The sequence below is a fragment of the Pinus tabuliformis genome, chromosome 3_1 (assembly GCF_031772625.1).
Source record: "Pinus tabuliformis cultivar Carrire ecotype Pingquan chromosome 3_1, CPIR1, whole genome shotgun sequence".
Classification (NCBI taxonomy): Eukaryota; Viridiplantae; Streptophyta; class Pinopsida; order Pinales; family Pinaceae; genus Pinus; species Pinus tabuliformis.
In genome coordinates, this window is record NC_142301.1 from 523578470 (window position 1) to 523592401 (window position 13932).

Below are 13932 nucleotides of genomic sequence, written 5' to 3' on the forward strand. Positions count from 1 at the left end.
AACAACCAGGTCTTGAATCTCGCTTGAATTTCAACCCTATAAAAAAAGAAAACACAGCGTTGCAAATTTTTAATGCATAAATCCGCAGACAAGAAAAGTCAAGAACGTCACGTCCATCGAACTCATACGAGACAGCAATGAACTCTCTGATTGTCATTCATTCCTCAGCAGTTCTCACACGCGGATCTAGGAGATGAACCAATAATTTGTTACAAAATTTGGGATCGAGAGCATGGAGAGATTGATTGGAAATAACGAATCACACTATTATTAATCACCTTAGATACAAATATATAGGATATAAATTATTCATTTCAACACATTTAGATTATGATTATAACTCACCTTAGGTACAAATATATAGGATATAAATTATTTATTTCAAACACATTTAGATTATGATTATAACTTATGTATTGGAAACAATAACATTTAGATGGATTCCAACTCCTAATGACAGCTACACATGACATAGAAGCATTACTTCTAACAACATATGGTGATAAGGTGGTGAAATGTGTTCTCTTAAGGTACCCCATGGTGTAAAGATCATTGGTTTGAAATTTTATGAGAAAAAATATGGCGATGCTAATGGTTGGTGTGGCCCATGTCAAGTGCAATCCCTCGGTGATTTTGATGAATTAGATGCCCCTAGGATGTCACAACTACTCAAGCACCAAGTTAGTTGTTCCAATCATCTCAAAACTCACATAAACTAACAAAAAAAAACACATTGTAAATAAAAGAAATTCCAATGACATCCCCCAATGAGGATACCCCCCTTTAATATGATGTCAAATCACATAAAAATGGTTTGCTCAAGACTCACATAAACTAGCAAAAAAACAACCAATATAAAGAAATAACAATTCCAATGAGAACCCCAAGGAGGAACCCCCACCTTCATATGATGCCAACTCACACAAAAAGAGGTTGCAACTTCCATTATACTTGAGTGCATTGCATGCACTACATAATCTACGCTCATCACTCCATCGATGATACTAGAAAACTAGCAAGAGGCCAAATATCATTTAAATATTGTAAGCCGCATAAGGAGAGGTGCAAGGTGACACAACATGATAATTCTATTAGATTGACCGAGTTGGATGAAAAAGTCGACAATATAGCTCATCACTCCATCGATGATACTAGAAAGCTAGCAAGAGGCCCAATGTCATTTAAATATTGTAAGCCGCATAAGGAGAGGTGCACGATGACACAACATGAGAATTCTATTAGATTGGCCGAGTTGGATGAAAAAGTCTACAATATAGACCACAAACTAACCATGCTAACATCCTCTTCTCCTTAGGATGAGGATAATGACCAAAGAGTGTTGAACAATTATTATAACTTACTCCCTTTTTACTTACAACACTAAATGTCTTTTTTGTTTTCTCATGTCAATGTATATCAAAGTGTGATACAACTAACTTATATTTATAAATTTCTATTTACAAATTGTTCTAATTAAACCAGATTTTAGAAAAATTTTAAACTTATTTTATTACACGAATTAAATAAATTCTTAAACAAATTTTAAACTTATATTAATAATTTAATTTTCTTTCAATAAAATCACTAACAATTTTTTTTTTTTTTATTTCATTTTTATTTTAAATAATATAAAATACCAATTTAAAAAATAATAATAATAATAAATAGTTTACCACTAACCCATCATTATAAATAAAATGCTTTGCAAAATATAACCACCAAATATTTTGAAGATATTTCCAATAATTCAATTCCTTAATTTGCAATAACATGTAATATTTTGAAGATGTTTCCAATAATAATTCCTTAATTTGCAAACACATGTAACTTATATTAAGAAATACTAGAATAATATTTGGGAAATACTTCCGGCATTTAGTTCTTTCAAATGAATCTTTTACCTTTTACAATAAAAATTACTAAATACTCTTAAAAGAAACTCCGCACAATACTAAAGAAAGTCACCCCGTGTTCTTAAAGAACGAAATGCGTTGAGTTTGAAACAATCTTGTCTCGAAAGCAGGAGTGTTTCACTAGACACATTTAGTTGAGGGGGTGTTAATGTCAAGTCTAAACCATAAGTGATTCACTCCACACATTTAATTGAAGTGGTGCTAAAATTTGAAGTCAGCGTAACTAATCTAAAGAGAAATTAAATTACGGTAGTCTATCTTTAAATTATTGTAGTCTAACTTCTTCAAGTCAATTTAGTCTAAACTCCCTTATGTTTTGATTGTTTTATTTTTTTTTAATATTGTTGGATGGGTATTTCAAAATATTGTAGCCTTTATGTTTTGATTTTTCCTTTTAAATATTGTTGGATGGGTTTTTCAAAATACTGTAGCCTTTGTATATTGATCAGTGATGATGTTGCAGGTTTGTGATTGGGTACTCATTGATTTAATGTTAGTATATTTGTAATTAGATGTTGCACTGATTCCAAATTTGTGCTTAGTGATTTAATATTTCAGTGATTAAGTTTGTGAGTTATCAGTATTCAGTGATTTCCGATATGTATGTAGGTTTTATGAGGAAGCATGTATATACACATGTTTGCTTTAAAATAGTCGTTTATATATTCTCAAGTCAATTTGATTAGGGTTTGAAATGACTGCACATTGATTTTGTGATGACTGTCTCGTATCTAACTGTGTGATTAATCAATGAATGGATGAGTATTATCTTGATGTGTTGATTGGTCTTGATTTGATCAGTTAGTGGTTGATTGGTAGCTTGGGATTGGTTCAGTATTCATATTACTAGTGATTGGTAATATGTGATGATTGAGTGATTATGTTTAGATTCTATGATTCAGTTTGGTATATTGGTTGAGCTTATTGTTGGTGTGGGTCCAGTTTTAAAAATGATGAAAGGTGGTCTGTATGTTTTGATGATTGATTGATAGGTGGATCCAGTGTGAAACATTATGAAACATGATCCACATGGTTCTAAGGGTTATAACCTTCAGGGAAGGGGTAGGAGCTCTCTTCTAGTAGGAGCGGGTAAACAAGATTAGGGGGTTGTAGCTCCCTTCCAGTGGGTGTTGAAGAATGAGTGGAGCTTGTAGCCTCCTGCGGGTAGGAGGTTGCATGTTGGTAAGAGTCTATGCTAGTACAAAATTTGTAAGAAGATTTTCTTTATAATAAAAGTAAAAGACAAAGACGACAATAGCGGTGTTTTTCTCCCACATTAGTTCCCCACCTAAAATTTGGGTGTCCATATGTGTTGATGTGTTTCTTATGTGTTGATGATTTATTTGTTCTTTACTGCTCATGAATACTGCATAATGAATGACTAAAGAAATATTGATGTAATGGTTAAATTAAATCACCGATGGAAATTATGAAAAATTAGTAATCTAGATATACACAGGTTTAATTCACTAAAGTCATGTACACACGAGGGCTGCATGAATGACAATAGCATACAAAATTCTGAAGGTGAAGTTGATAGTTAAAGTGAATTAAAAATATTGAGTCACCCTCGACTCCCCTGCCACCTCCATCCCCCTCTCATTCTCTCTATATTTTTCCTAAAATTGATAAACTTGGAACTTCCAATTAGATATAATGAATTAATTCATACTAGAAGAAACTCTTAGAAGACACAATAATGCACTAGCACTTGGAAAATGAAAATTTGAATATGGAGGTGATGGAGTCAGGGTAGGAAAGTAGCTGAATTTTATAAGAGACATTTCTTTTTACTATGTTTTCGTATTTTACAAATTAAGTTGAATTTGTAAAAGCTATACTCTTAGCGCTTTGAAAAATGTTGTATTTAAAACCTCTTGTAACATACAATTATAAACTTACTAAGCTCTTTTTTAAACAGACTCTACTCATTTTTTAGATTCTTCTTTTATGCCTTCATCTATGAACATAGCTACTATATTTCTCATAAAATATTACTCTTAGTAATTTTGATCATTTTATTTATTCGATTTCAAGATACTTAAATCATATTAGAATATTATTATCTTTGGATTATATTATTTATTCAGTTTCTAAATACGAAAATCATATTAAAATATTATTATTTTTTAAATTTAGTTTCTCTTAATTACTTAATGATAAAGTTGAGAAAGAGTGGCTTCTTAATTTTTTTGTTAAAATTTGGAACAACCCATCTAAAAGTATATAGCAACCATTTTGTTTTCCAAAAAATAAGAAAATAAAGTCATGAAAAAGTTAGTTATGTATAAATCAAGTTTAGAAAAAGCTTTCTTGAATCATATCCATCTTATAGAATTATGTACATCTTGTAGAATTATGTATGTATGGAACATATCCAAAATCATGTATGATAATTATTATTATTTAATTTTAACACTATTATTAATTGAAATATTAAATTGGTATATAAATTATCAAAAAAATATTTTATAGAACTCTAAATTAATAATATATATATATATATATATATATATATATATATATATATATATATATATATATAAATATAATCTTGATTGACTGAGTTAACTGCTTGGAAACATATATCCTGAACATATCCAAAATCATAATTATTAATTAAATTTAAAATCATTATTAATTTAAATATTAAATGGGTGTTTAAATTATTAAAAAAATATTTTATAAAATTATAAATTAATAATATGTTCAAAATCATGATGACATAATAATTATTATCATTTAATTTTAAGATATTATTAATTTAAATTTTAAATTAATATATAAATTATCAAAAAAAATTATTTTATAAAACTAATAATATAATTTCTTTTAAAACCTTGTTTGACTGAGTTAATTAATTGCTCGGAAACATATACTTGAACATATCCAAAATCATCCTATTATAATAATTATTATTATTTAATTGTAAGACCATTATTAATTTATTAAATTGGTATATAAATTATATAAAAAATATTTTATAAAACTATAAATTAATTAAAAAAAACAAAAAACAAAAACCTTGATTGACTGAGTTAACTAACTGCTTGGAAATATCCTCTGTATAAAGGCATCGAAAATCATAATTTAGAAAGATTGACCTTGTGTCATTAGTATTAATGTTTTATTACAATTGCGTGAGAATCATTCCGTAGTCGAAAATTAAGTTCTAAAAATAATTATATAAAAATAAGTTCAAAGAGACTTTCTAAGGTTTTGATATTGATAAGCGAAATCCGTGATGCGGGATGATAGATTGTTTAAATATTTTATTAAAAAATAATTAAAAACATGCCGTTATGAAAATTTAAATAAATGTCGGTTTCCATTCCAAATTATTAACAAAAACGTCATAATCCTTTATTACAATGTTGACTTAATGAAATAAATAAAACTATACAGACTTCCGTTTCTAATACTACATTAATGACGTGGTTAAATGGCTCATTGAACTCGGTTAAAAAAAATTATACAGACTTCCGTTTCTAATACGACATTAATGACGTAGTTAGATGGTTCATTGGACTCGGTTCATTTATTGACCGCAAGATTGACGTAGATTTTATTTTCTGAAGCACTCGAAAAGTAGGGATGGTTGACTTACAAATTCAAGAGATTCCATTTTATTGTTCATCCACACGCACATCACAAAACAGATCAAAGAAAAGAATGGGAAGAGAGTTATTGGTGAGGAATATAGGATATGCTAATAACCGTTTGCAACTTCTAATGAGATAACCAGCATCCAGTTGCTTCCTATAACTACGCAACTGCGCAGCACTTTTTAATAATTGGAGGAGCCATGGCCAACGTCTGCTATTGGATACAGCAAGTGGGTGTGCTTTTGAGTTTATTCACTCTTATTACTGCCCAACAACCAGGTATTCAGAGTGTTCTCGTTTTGTCGGCTCTTCTAGAATCGTCATTTGAGATATGGTTTAATAATGGTCATCAATCTTTTTTTCAATATTTTGCTCACAAGAAATTGTTCTTTTAATAATTATTCTCTGGCGGTTTGGTAGGATTTCTGAATATCAACTGTGGAGGAACAATGAATCACACTGCGAAAAACAATTTAACATGGGTTACCGATGCTAGTTACATAGACGTCGGTGAGACAGCAGGCATAGGGAATTTCACTGCCCTCGGTTCTTCTTTGTACAGTCTACGCTACTTTCCAAAACCTCTCAACAAGTCTTGCTATCACTTGCCTGTGCCCTCAAACGTGCCTTACCTCTCAAGACTCTGGTTTCTCATTGGACATTACAGTGGGTACCAAAGTTTGCCAAGCTTTGCTTTCTCTTTTGAGACATCAGATATGTTGGTTATGCATAACATAACATTAACTTCATCAACGGAAGCAATTTATGATGAAAGAATCTTCGTCACTTCAGACACAGTGATGTATGTGTGCTTGATCAGAACATTCGAGAGCGATGATCCCTTTATCAGTGGTATCGAGCTGAGGACCCTCCAAGATGGCATGTATCCACAGGCCAAGCCAGGAACAGGGCTATATCCACAATCTAGAATTGATGTTGGTGGAAATTCGACGGTTAGGTGAACATTTTGAACTTCAGATATTTATCTACGGAAATCTAAGCATCGTAATTAACGAGCTAGGAGTGTAGATAATAATTGTAATGAGAGGCAATTTTAATGCAAGTACTGGTATGCTTTATTTAATGATTTCGATGAATAGTTTTGTATGGCTAATTATGCAGGTATCCTCAAGACAAGTTCGACCGCATTTGGACACCAAATATTCATTTAGACTCTACTAATCCTAATTTCTATAAATCTGTAACTTCTGAAGTGAGCATCTCAACGAACAATACCGAAGACCTTCCCCCAACTGCTGTCATGCAAACGGCGTGGGTTGTAAACAGTTCGACCGGCGTAGATTTCAGTGATACATCGGTCCAAGGGAATCAATTACTACTGTTGTTGTATTTCGCAGAGGTCCAGATGCTCAACAAGTCAGAATACAGATCTTTTAACATCGCGATAAATGGGGGAACGGTTTTTAAAACCATTACTCTCCCTCGAAACTATTCTGCCGTGGAGCAGATATTCGTATTCGTCTACAACGGATCAAATCTGTTTTCACTCTCTAATCTCACTAACTCCCCTTATCCTCCTCTAATCAACGCTTATGAGTATTACACGCTATTTTATACGCAACAGCCGACATATTCACAAGATAGTAAGTGCCCTCCCTCACTAAACTTCTCTCATTCAATTAACATATCATTCAGTGACTGACAGAGTAGTTCTCAAACTGCAGCTCAAGCTCTTGAGGCTATCAAACGGAGTTTTAACATAAAAGATTGGGTCTCCGATCCTTGCTATGTCATCCCTTGGAAAGGGATCGGCTGTGATAACAGCTCTTCTGCCATAAGGATCTCCGAAATGTAAGTTCTATCTTTCTGTTTATTTACAGGTGAAACCATAAAACTGAGGAGACTCATAGTAAAGGCTCATGCCAATTTTTTCATTGACAGTGATTTGTCGGGAGGGAATCTTACAGGATCGCTGCCCAAAGATATCCAACAGTTGACAGCATTGGTTAAAGTGTAAGTTTAATTCGATCATTATTATTGTTAGACTCAATTTACTTTTCGTGTAACCCACCTGAACGTAATTTCAATTTGCTTTTTTTTGTGTAACCCATCTGAACTTATTTTTATTGTATATTTAAGGTTCATCTTATGTTAAGCCATAAAATCATGTCACCAATTGATTTTGTGTTCGACCTTGGAATAATAGAAGACTGCATAAATCTTTCGTAACTACTAATAATAATAAAAAATTTCTTTTGAATATTCAATTTTTATAAATGATGAATTAAAGTTAATATATTTTGTTGAGAGATGTATTTTATAGTGTAATGTGACTGAGGTATATAATTTGTTTTGTGTTTAAATTTTAGAGGATAAATATATTTTTTAAATGAAATAAATTTTTTATTTTTTTGTTATAATATCAAACAAAAATGAATATAAGTGTTTGGTTAGTTTTAATTAAAAATATTATAAACATCATAATTTCATTTTCATCGTACTAGTTTTTATGGCATAGTATTCAACTAGTTAGTTGTTGATCTTACAACTTAGAATGAAAGTGATAATATATTTTATATATTATATGGTATGAAAGAGATAATATATATTCATGTGAATGAGAGATAACATAATTTTATATCAACTTTATAAAAAGATATAGAAATATTTTCACTTTTGAGATATGAAGATGATGTATAATTCTTGTACTTTTTAAAAACATTTCAATGCTAAACTTAAAAAAATTAACTATTTGAATATTTATGTTAAGTAATTTATTTCAATATCAACTTCATATGTACTAGAAAGGCCTTCAGGAAATAACCTTCAAAACAAAGTTATACAAATGAAAATTAGAAAATTCAATTACTTCCTAATAAGAATAATAACAAAGAGATGTGTAATATTTCAATTTCAACTAAGTATATATTATATATGGGTTAAAAAAAACTGTATTATACCAAAAAAAAATTGAGAAAAAAATTTCTTCTATGTAGAACATTTCAAATAGTATCATTGTTCTACATTTTTGCAGTATATTTTTTAGTTAATTTTGTTTGAAATAAATAAATAAAGTAATTTTGTTATAGTTGTAAGTTTGTACAATCCATATGCTTAAAAACTTTCAAAACCTTGAAATCTATATATATATTTAAAATATGGAAAATTACACATAGTGAGTGAATAAATAAATAAAAATAATATATATTTAACTATAAACTAAAAAAATTTCTCTCAGAAAATAAAAATATAATATAAAATAAAATAAAATAATATATATATATATATATATATATATTATTGCCAGGATCACAAAACAAAAACAAAATAAAGCCTTCCTGAATCCAATATTAAAATGCATCTTCGCTACCACTTTTGTTGAGGAAAAATCTATATAACCTTTTCCATTAAAAAAAAAACTAAAAATGGGCATGATTCAGAACACTTTCCGAAAACTATCCTCCTACGGAAAGTTCGTAGAGTAGTACAACAAGGCTAAACACCGCCAATATTTTCGCAGAATAGCACAACGATATTAAAATAGAGCAGCCAATATTGACTTTACTTTATAATCCGATAATCAATTTATAAAACGCCTCCCCTTAAAATACATGCCAATAGTGACGAGTTTGATGATGTGTAGTGAAAGTATTTTGCACCCGCGTGGGGATATAAAAAGCATTAGCAGTTGATAAATCCCCGCATGTGAATATAGGATTTGATGGTGCGGGTTATGAAAGAGCACAGTTTCTTTCTCAGTAAGTCTTTAGCATTAACCATTCATGTTGAAATGGGCAGGTCACTCAACAATAATAATTTGACGGGACCATTGCCTGATCTTTCCAATTTGACCCTGTTGCAAACACTGTAAGTTTCCTTTATAAATAATCGACCTTTCTTCTTAAACATATATATGCATTTTGAATATACACAAGTTTATTTTGTTACAGCTATTTACAAAACAACAACCTGAACGGTACTGTTCCGGAGTGGCTATCTCGCCTCCAAAACCTTCAAGAGTTGTACGTTTCCCAAATTCTCGTTGTTTATTATGTATTTTTTCCAAGTTGATATTCAAAGTAAAGTGCAAATAATTGTGTTTTTTTAATTGATTACCACAGGAATATAGAGAATAATAATTTCAGCGGTGTAATCCCTGCACAACTTCTCCACAATTGTTCGTTGAAATTCAAGTAATCCTATCTTATTTTATATTCTTTATGTTTTAACAAAAGTCACGTTTTAAGATTTTGAAGATGAGAAATTTCTTTAGTAATTTTTACAATACATGACCAAGTTCAAATTTAGCTTACTGCAAAACGTTTATGGAAAATTTCTTTCTTTGGTATGTTGCAGTTACTCTGGAAACCCATACCTCCGTATGGATAAGAGGGAGTGTTTTGCACATAATTCAAACAAGAATAAATTGAAGGTTATTGTCGGAACAACGTTAAGCGGAATTCTGATCATCGCTTTAGCGTTAATGGCGGGTATCGCGGTCTATCGCAATAAATGCAGGAGGAAAAAACAGGGTGCTTCCAAAGGAACCAATGGTAGTCTTTCCTGTACCGATTTTACTAAACACTATTAATATTACAAACGCTAAGATATGATATGCATAGTGGGAGTGTGCCCTCTAACCGAAATTATCTTATGCATTGTGCTTTGACAAATTTCTAACTTTCCCTTTCCTGAATGGGTTGAAGAGTACTCAATGATTATGATTCGAAATACAACAAATTCGCGTGCCTTCACTCTAGATGAGATTGTGGTTGCCACACAAGACTATATTCAGAAGATTGGTCAAGGGGGATTTGGGTCTGTGTTCCTAGGTAAGTTGCCGGAAGGAAATCTTATAGCGGTAAAAGTGCTCTCACTGTTTTCCAAACAAGGAATTCACGAGTTTTTGAATGAGGTAAATTGTAGATATTACTTTGTAATATGGTTTACATTGTTGAATCTCATAACGCCAGTTATGGCTGCACCCTAATTAGTATTATGGTTATCTCATGAACAGATTGATCTCCTTTCTAAAATCAACCATAGGAACTTGGTATCGTTATTGGGATACTGTACCGAAACCAGAGAAGTTATGCTGGTCTACGACTACATGTCGGAAGGGTCGCTAAAAGATCACCTTTATGGTAAATTCTATTGCTGGAAGGTATGCTTTGTTTCAATCGATAGAATAGCTAAAATAACCGACAGGTATTTGCTTTTTACTTTCTTTTCCAGGTCGCAGAGCGGAAGAATCCGAACTAAGTTGGAAAATGAGGCTCAAAATAGTATTAGATGCTTCTCAGGGTAACTCATTCGCTACATTACTTCTATGTACAACAATTTTTTGTAATCTAAGCTGGTTGTTTTCAATAACAGTTACACGAAAAAATCTTGGTTAATGAAATTTGTGGTATTTGTATTTGAAGGACTTGAATATCTGCACGTGGGTTGCACACCAAAGATAATTCACAGGGACGTCAAGAGCGCCAACATACTTTTAGACAGCAATATGAACGGAAAACTGGCCGATTTCGGTCTTTCAAGGATGACAATTGATGGGGAGGCTACTCATGTTACCACTGCGGTGAAAGGAACGCCAGGATACCTCGATCCAGAGTATGCCACATATCTATAACTGCTTTTCCTCACACTGCATATCAATTAATTATTAAGAACAGAGGCACTATCGTTATTTTTCATTTCCACGGTAATCACTTAGCCAAGTTTTTGTGGGGCACGTTTTCGCAGGTATTACAGCACTCAAATGTTGACGGAGAAGAGTGATGTGTATAGTTTTGGAGTGGTTTTGCTAGAGATCATATGCGGTAGGCAACCCATAGATGTAAAACTACCGGTAGATGAAGTAAACATCATTCGTTGGGTAAGGAATCATATCATCAGTCGCCTGAAATATCAATCAAATTATATAATGTGACATTAGAATATTTTACAGTGCAGTTTTGTCTCACAATAATTATCTGAATTAGAGTCTAACAATAAGTTTATTACAGGTGACGCAGTATGTAGTGGAGATGGATGAAAATGGTGGGAGAATAGCTGAAATTATAGACAAGAGATTGGAGGGTAGTTACGATCTGAAATCCATCATTCGCGTTGCGAAAGTAGCGATGAGATGTGTTGAGGCTAAACCGTCTTTAAGGCCGAGCGTGAGTGAAGTAGTGAGAGAGCTCAAAAAGGCTATGAAAATTGAGGAGAAAGCTTCTGTCTCATTTTCAGAGGACATTGGTATCGACAGTGACGAGCGGTTGGTCACCCCGCTCTATTTATCAATGGATCGGATGGAACGCAGAGGAATGGAGTGGAGCGATAACAGCTCCAACATTCCAAAAGTGGGGAGATAAGCTTGCACGTTGTGGAGATGGATTGAATGGAAGTTGGCGATCAAGCCTATTGGTCGATACGAAGACTCAATTTAAATTCTGTCGATACGTTCTGTGGTTCTATGTATTTGGCAATCTTCTTAAAAACTTGTACTCCATGTATCGTTTATTTACCACAGTCGAGAATGTTTAGCCAAATTTCCTAAAAAAAGTATGTACAGAATTTTTTCTCAAATCCCTAGTATTTAACATGTCGCTCCTTCGATGTGTCGGTTGAGAAATGTATATTTGTAACATTTTAAAACTCCGATAGTAAATCGCCATCACTGCCTTAATTTCGCTAAAATCCCCCCTGTTTTTTAGGAAAATAATTATCTGCTCGTTTCTATTTTTTTTAATGTTGTTTAATTAGCGTTAGAACTCTACATTTTCCGATATTTTTATTTAATATCAATTCTTGATTCCCTAATTTATTAACGGAACGAACATTCATTTTTCAAATGTTATAATTAAAAATGCAAATATGTAACATTCCTTTTAAATCAATTTAGTTCGCATGCGTAAGATACTTACCATTTAAACGAGATTTGCATGGCACCCAGCGTGCATGATTAGAAGGGTGGGGCGGATGGCTTTCGCTCCCCCAGCCGAGTTCGAACTCTGCGGAGGCCCTCTTTCGACGAATTGTACGGCTCTGTCGTATTGCCGGTTTCGGTTGTATTCTGCCGGCTTTGGCCGTATTGTATTCCGGCTTCAGCCGTATTCTGACTGGCTTCGGCCATAATGTAATCATGAGGGCTGCCGCCATATATAGATTTTCACTCTGAAAAAATAAACGAGATTTGTATAATTCTTAATTTTTTCCTAAAAAGATATATTTATTATCATCAAAGTTAATTATCAAGGTTGAGAGCATTGTGACTTAAGGAAAGTAACAATTATAGAAATCTTACCTATGGCCATTCAATCTTGCTTTCACCATAATCGATTTTAAGGACTACGTTAAATTTTGAATGAATGCTTATTCAGTAACATTATATTAGGTTAGTTTATTATTGCTTTAAATTTTATTTTCTTAATAATTTATTTAGAATTTGTGTTTAATTTTTTATTATTTAAATTAGGTGTGATATTATTAATGAATTTCTTTACCTTTAAAAGTGCTTTTTCAATCACTTTTAATTTGAGTTCTTTTATTATTAAAATTGTAAACTATATATGCTTAAATGTCAGTAATGGGATTGAATGAAAGATAGAATAAATGTCAGTAATATGATTGAATGGAAGATAGAATAACATGTTTTATACCTAAGTTCTAGTCTTGTTAGGGATATATTGATGAAGTGATTTTCTATATAAGCCTTTTTACATAAAAAGATAACAAAACCAAGAAACTTTGTAGTTAGTTTTATTTTTTTATTATTAAAACGGTAAATATATATATTATCTTTTTTATTGTTTTGCACTTGATAATTGTTTGATGAAGAATATATAATAAAGAAACATAAAAAGATAAATAAAATTCCCAAGAAACTATTAAGATCAAGGAGAAATTGAATTAATAAGTTGTGACATTGCATTTTCTAACATGGTATCAGAGCTAAGGTGAACAAGAGAACGCAGATGGAGGGACACAAAGAAGGGATTGCTTGTCAAGGGGAATCATTTGTAGAAGGACAAAAGGAAAGAAGAAGAAGACCATTGACCTAGAAGGAGGGTTACTAAATTGAAGAAGACCCCATCATCAAGCTCTCATTGAATATAGAACAAATTTCTCATTGGAATTTCTCTAGTATACTTCATCTTGACAAAGAAGGAAGCAACAAGGAGTTTTGGTATCATCTCTTGAAGTTGTTTGAATAAATCATTTATTGAAGGCATCCTAGAATATATATTGGAGATCTTTGAAGTCTCCTTGAAGGTATTGAAAACTTCAAGATAGTTGGAGACATCATGAAGAAACAATACTCTTGGTTAACAATGTAAGTAGTATATTATATTCTATGTCTCAATTTACAAATAGCATGGCTACATTTTGTAAGGAAAGCAACAACTTGGTTGGTTCGACAAACTTCCTAGCATGGAAGAAAAGGATTGATTTGGCACTCACAA

The 13932-nt window shown here is 31.8% G+C and overlaps 1 protein-coding gene across 1 annotated transcript; it reads left to right on the forward strand.

Annotated features, from left to right (window-relative positions):
- The first annotated feature begins 5586 nt into the window (after positions 1-5586).
- LOC149188126 (putative LRR receptor-like serine/threonine-protein kinase At5g48740) lies at positions 5587-12055 on the forward strand. Its single transcript, XM_089412942.1, has 15 exons — positions 5587-5797; positions 5939-6476; positions 6641-7122; positions 7204-7330; positions 7421-7492; positions 9278-9346; positions 9430-9501; positions 9601-9672; positions 9836-10032; positions 10186-10394; positions 10497-10623; positions 10715-10783; positions 10906-11095; positions 11228-11360; positions 11491-12055. The coding sequence occupies exons 1-15, from the start codon at positions 5719-5721 to the stop codon at positions 11839-11841; spliced, it is 2787 nt and encodes a 928-aa protein (XP_089269068.1). The 5' UTR covers positions 5587-5718; the 3' UTR covers positions 11842-12055.
- Positions 12056-13932: the final 1877 nt, after the last annotated feature.

Bases quoted from the DNA above. Each gene is read 5' to 3' on its own strand.
- LOC149188126 (XM_089412942.1), top strand. From the start codon at position 5,719: ATGGCCAACGTCTGCTATTGGATACAGCAAGTGGGTGTGCTTTTGAGT. The intron at 7,493-9,277 runs GTAAGTTTAATT...TGAAATGGGCAG, and splicing joins TTGACAGCATTGGTTAAAGT to GTCACTCAACAATAATAATT. The intron at 9,673-9,835 runs GTAATCCTATCT...GGTATGTTGCAG, and splicing joins AATTGTTCGTTGAAATTCAA to TTACTCTGGAAACCCATACC.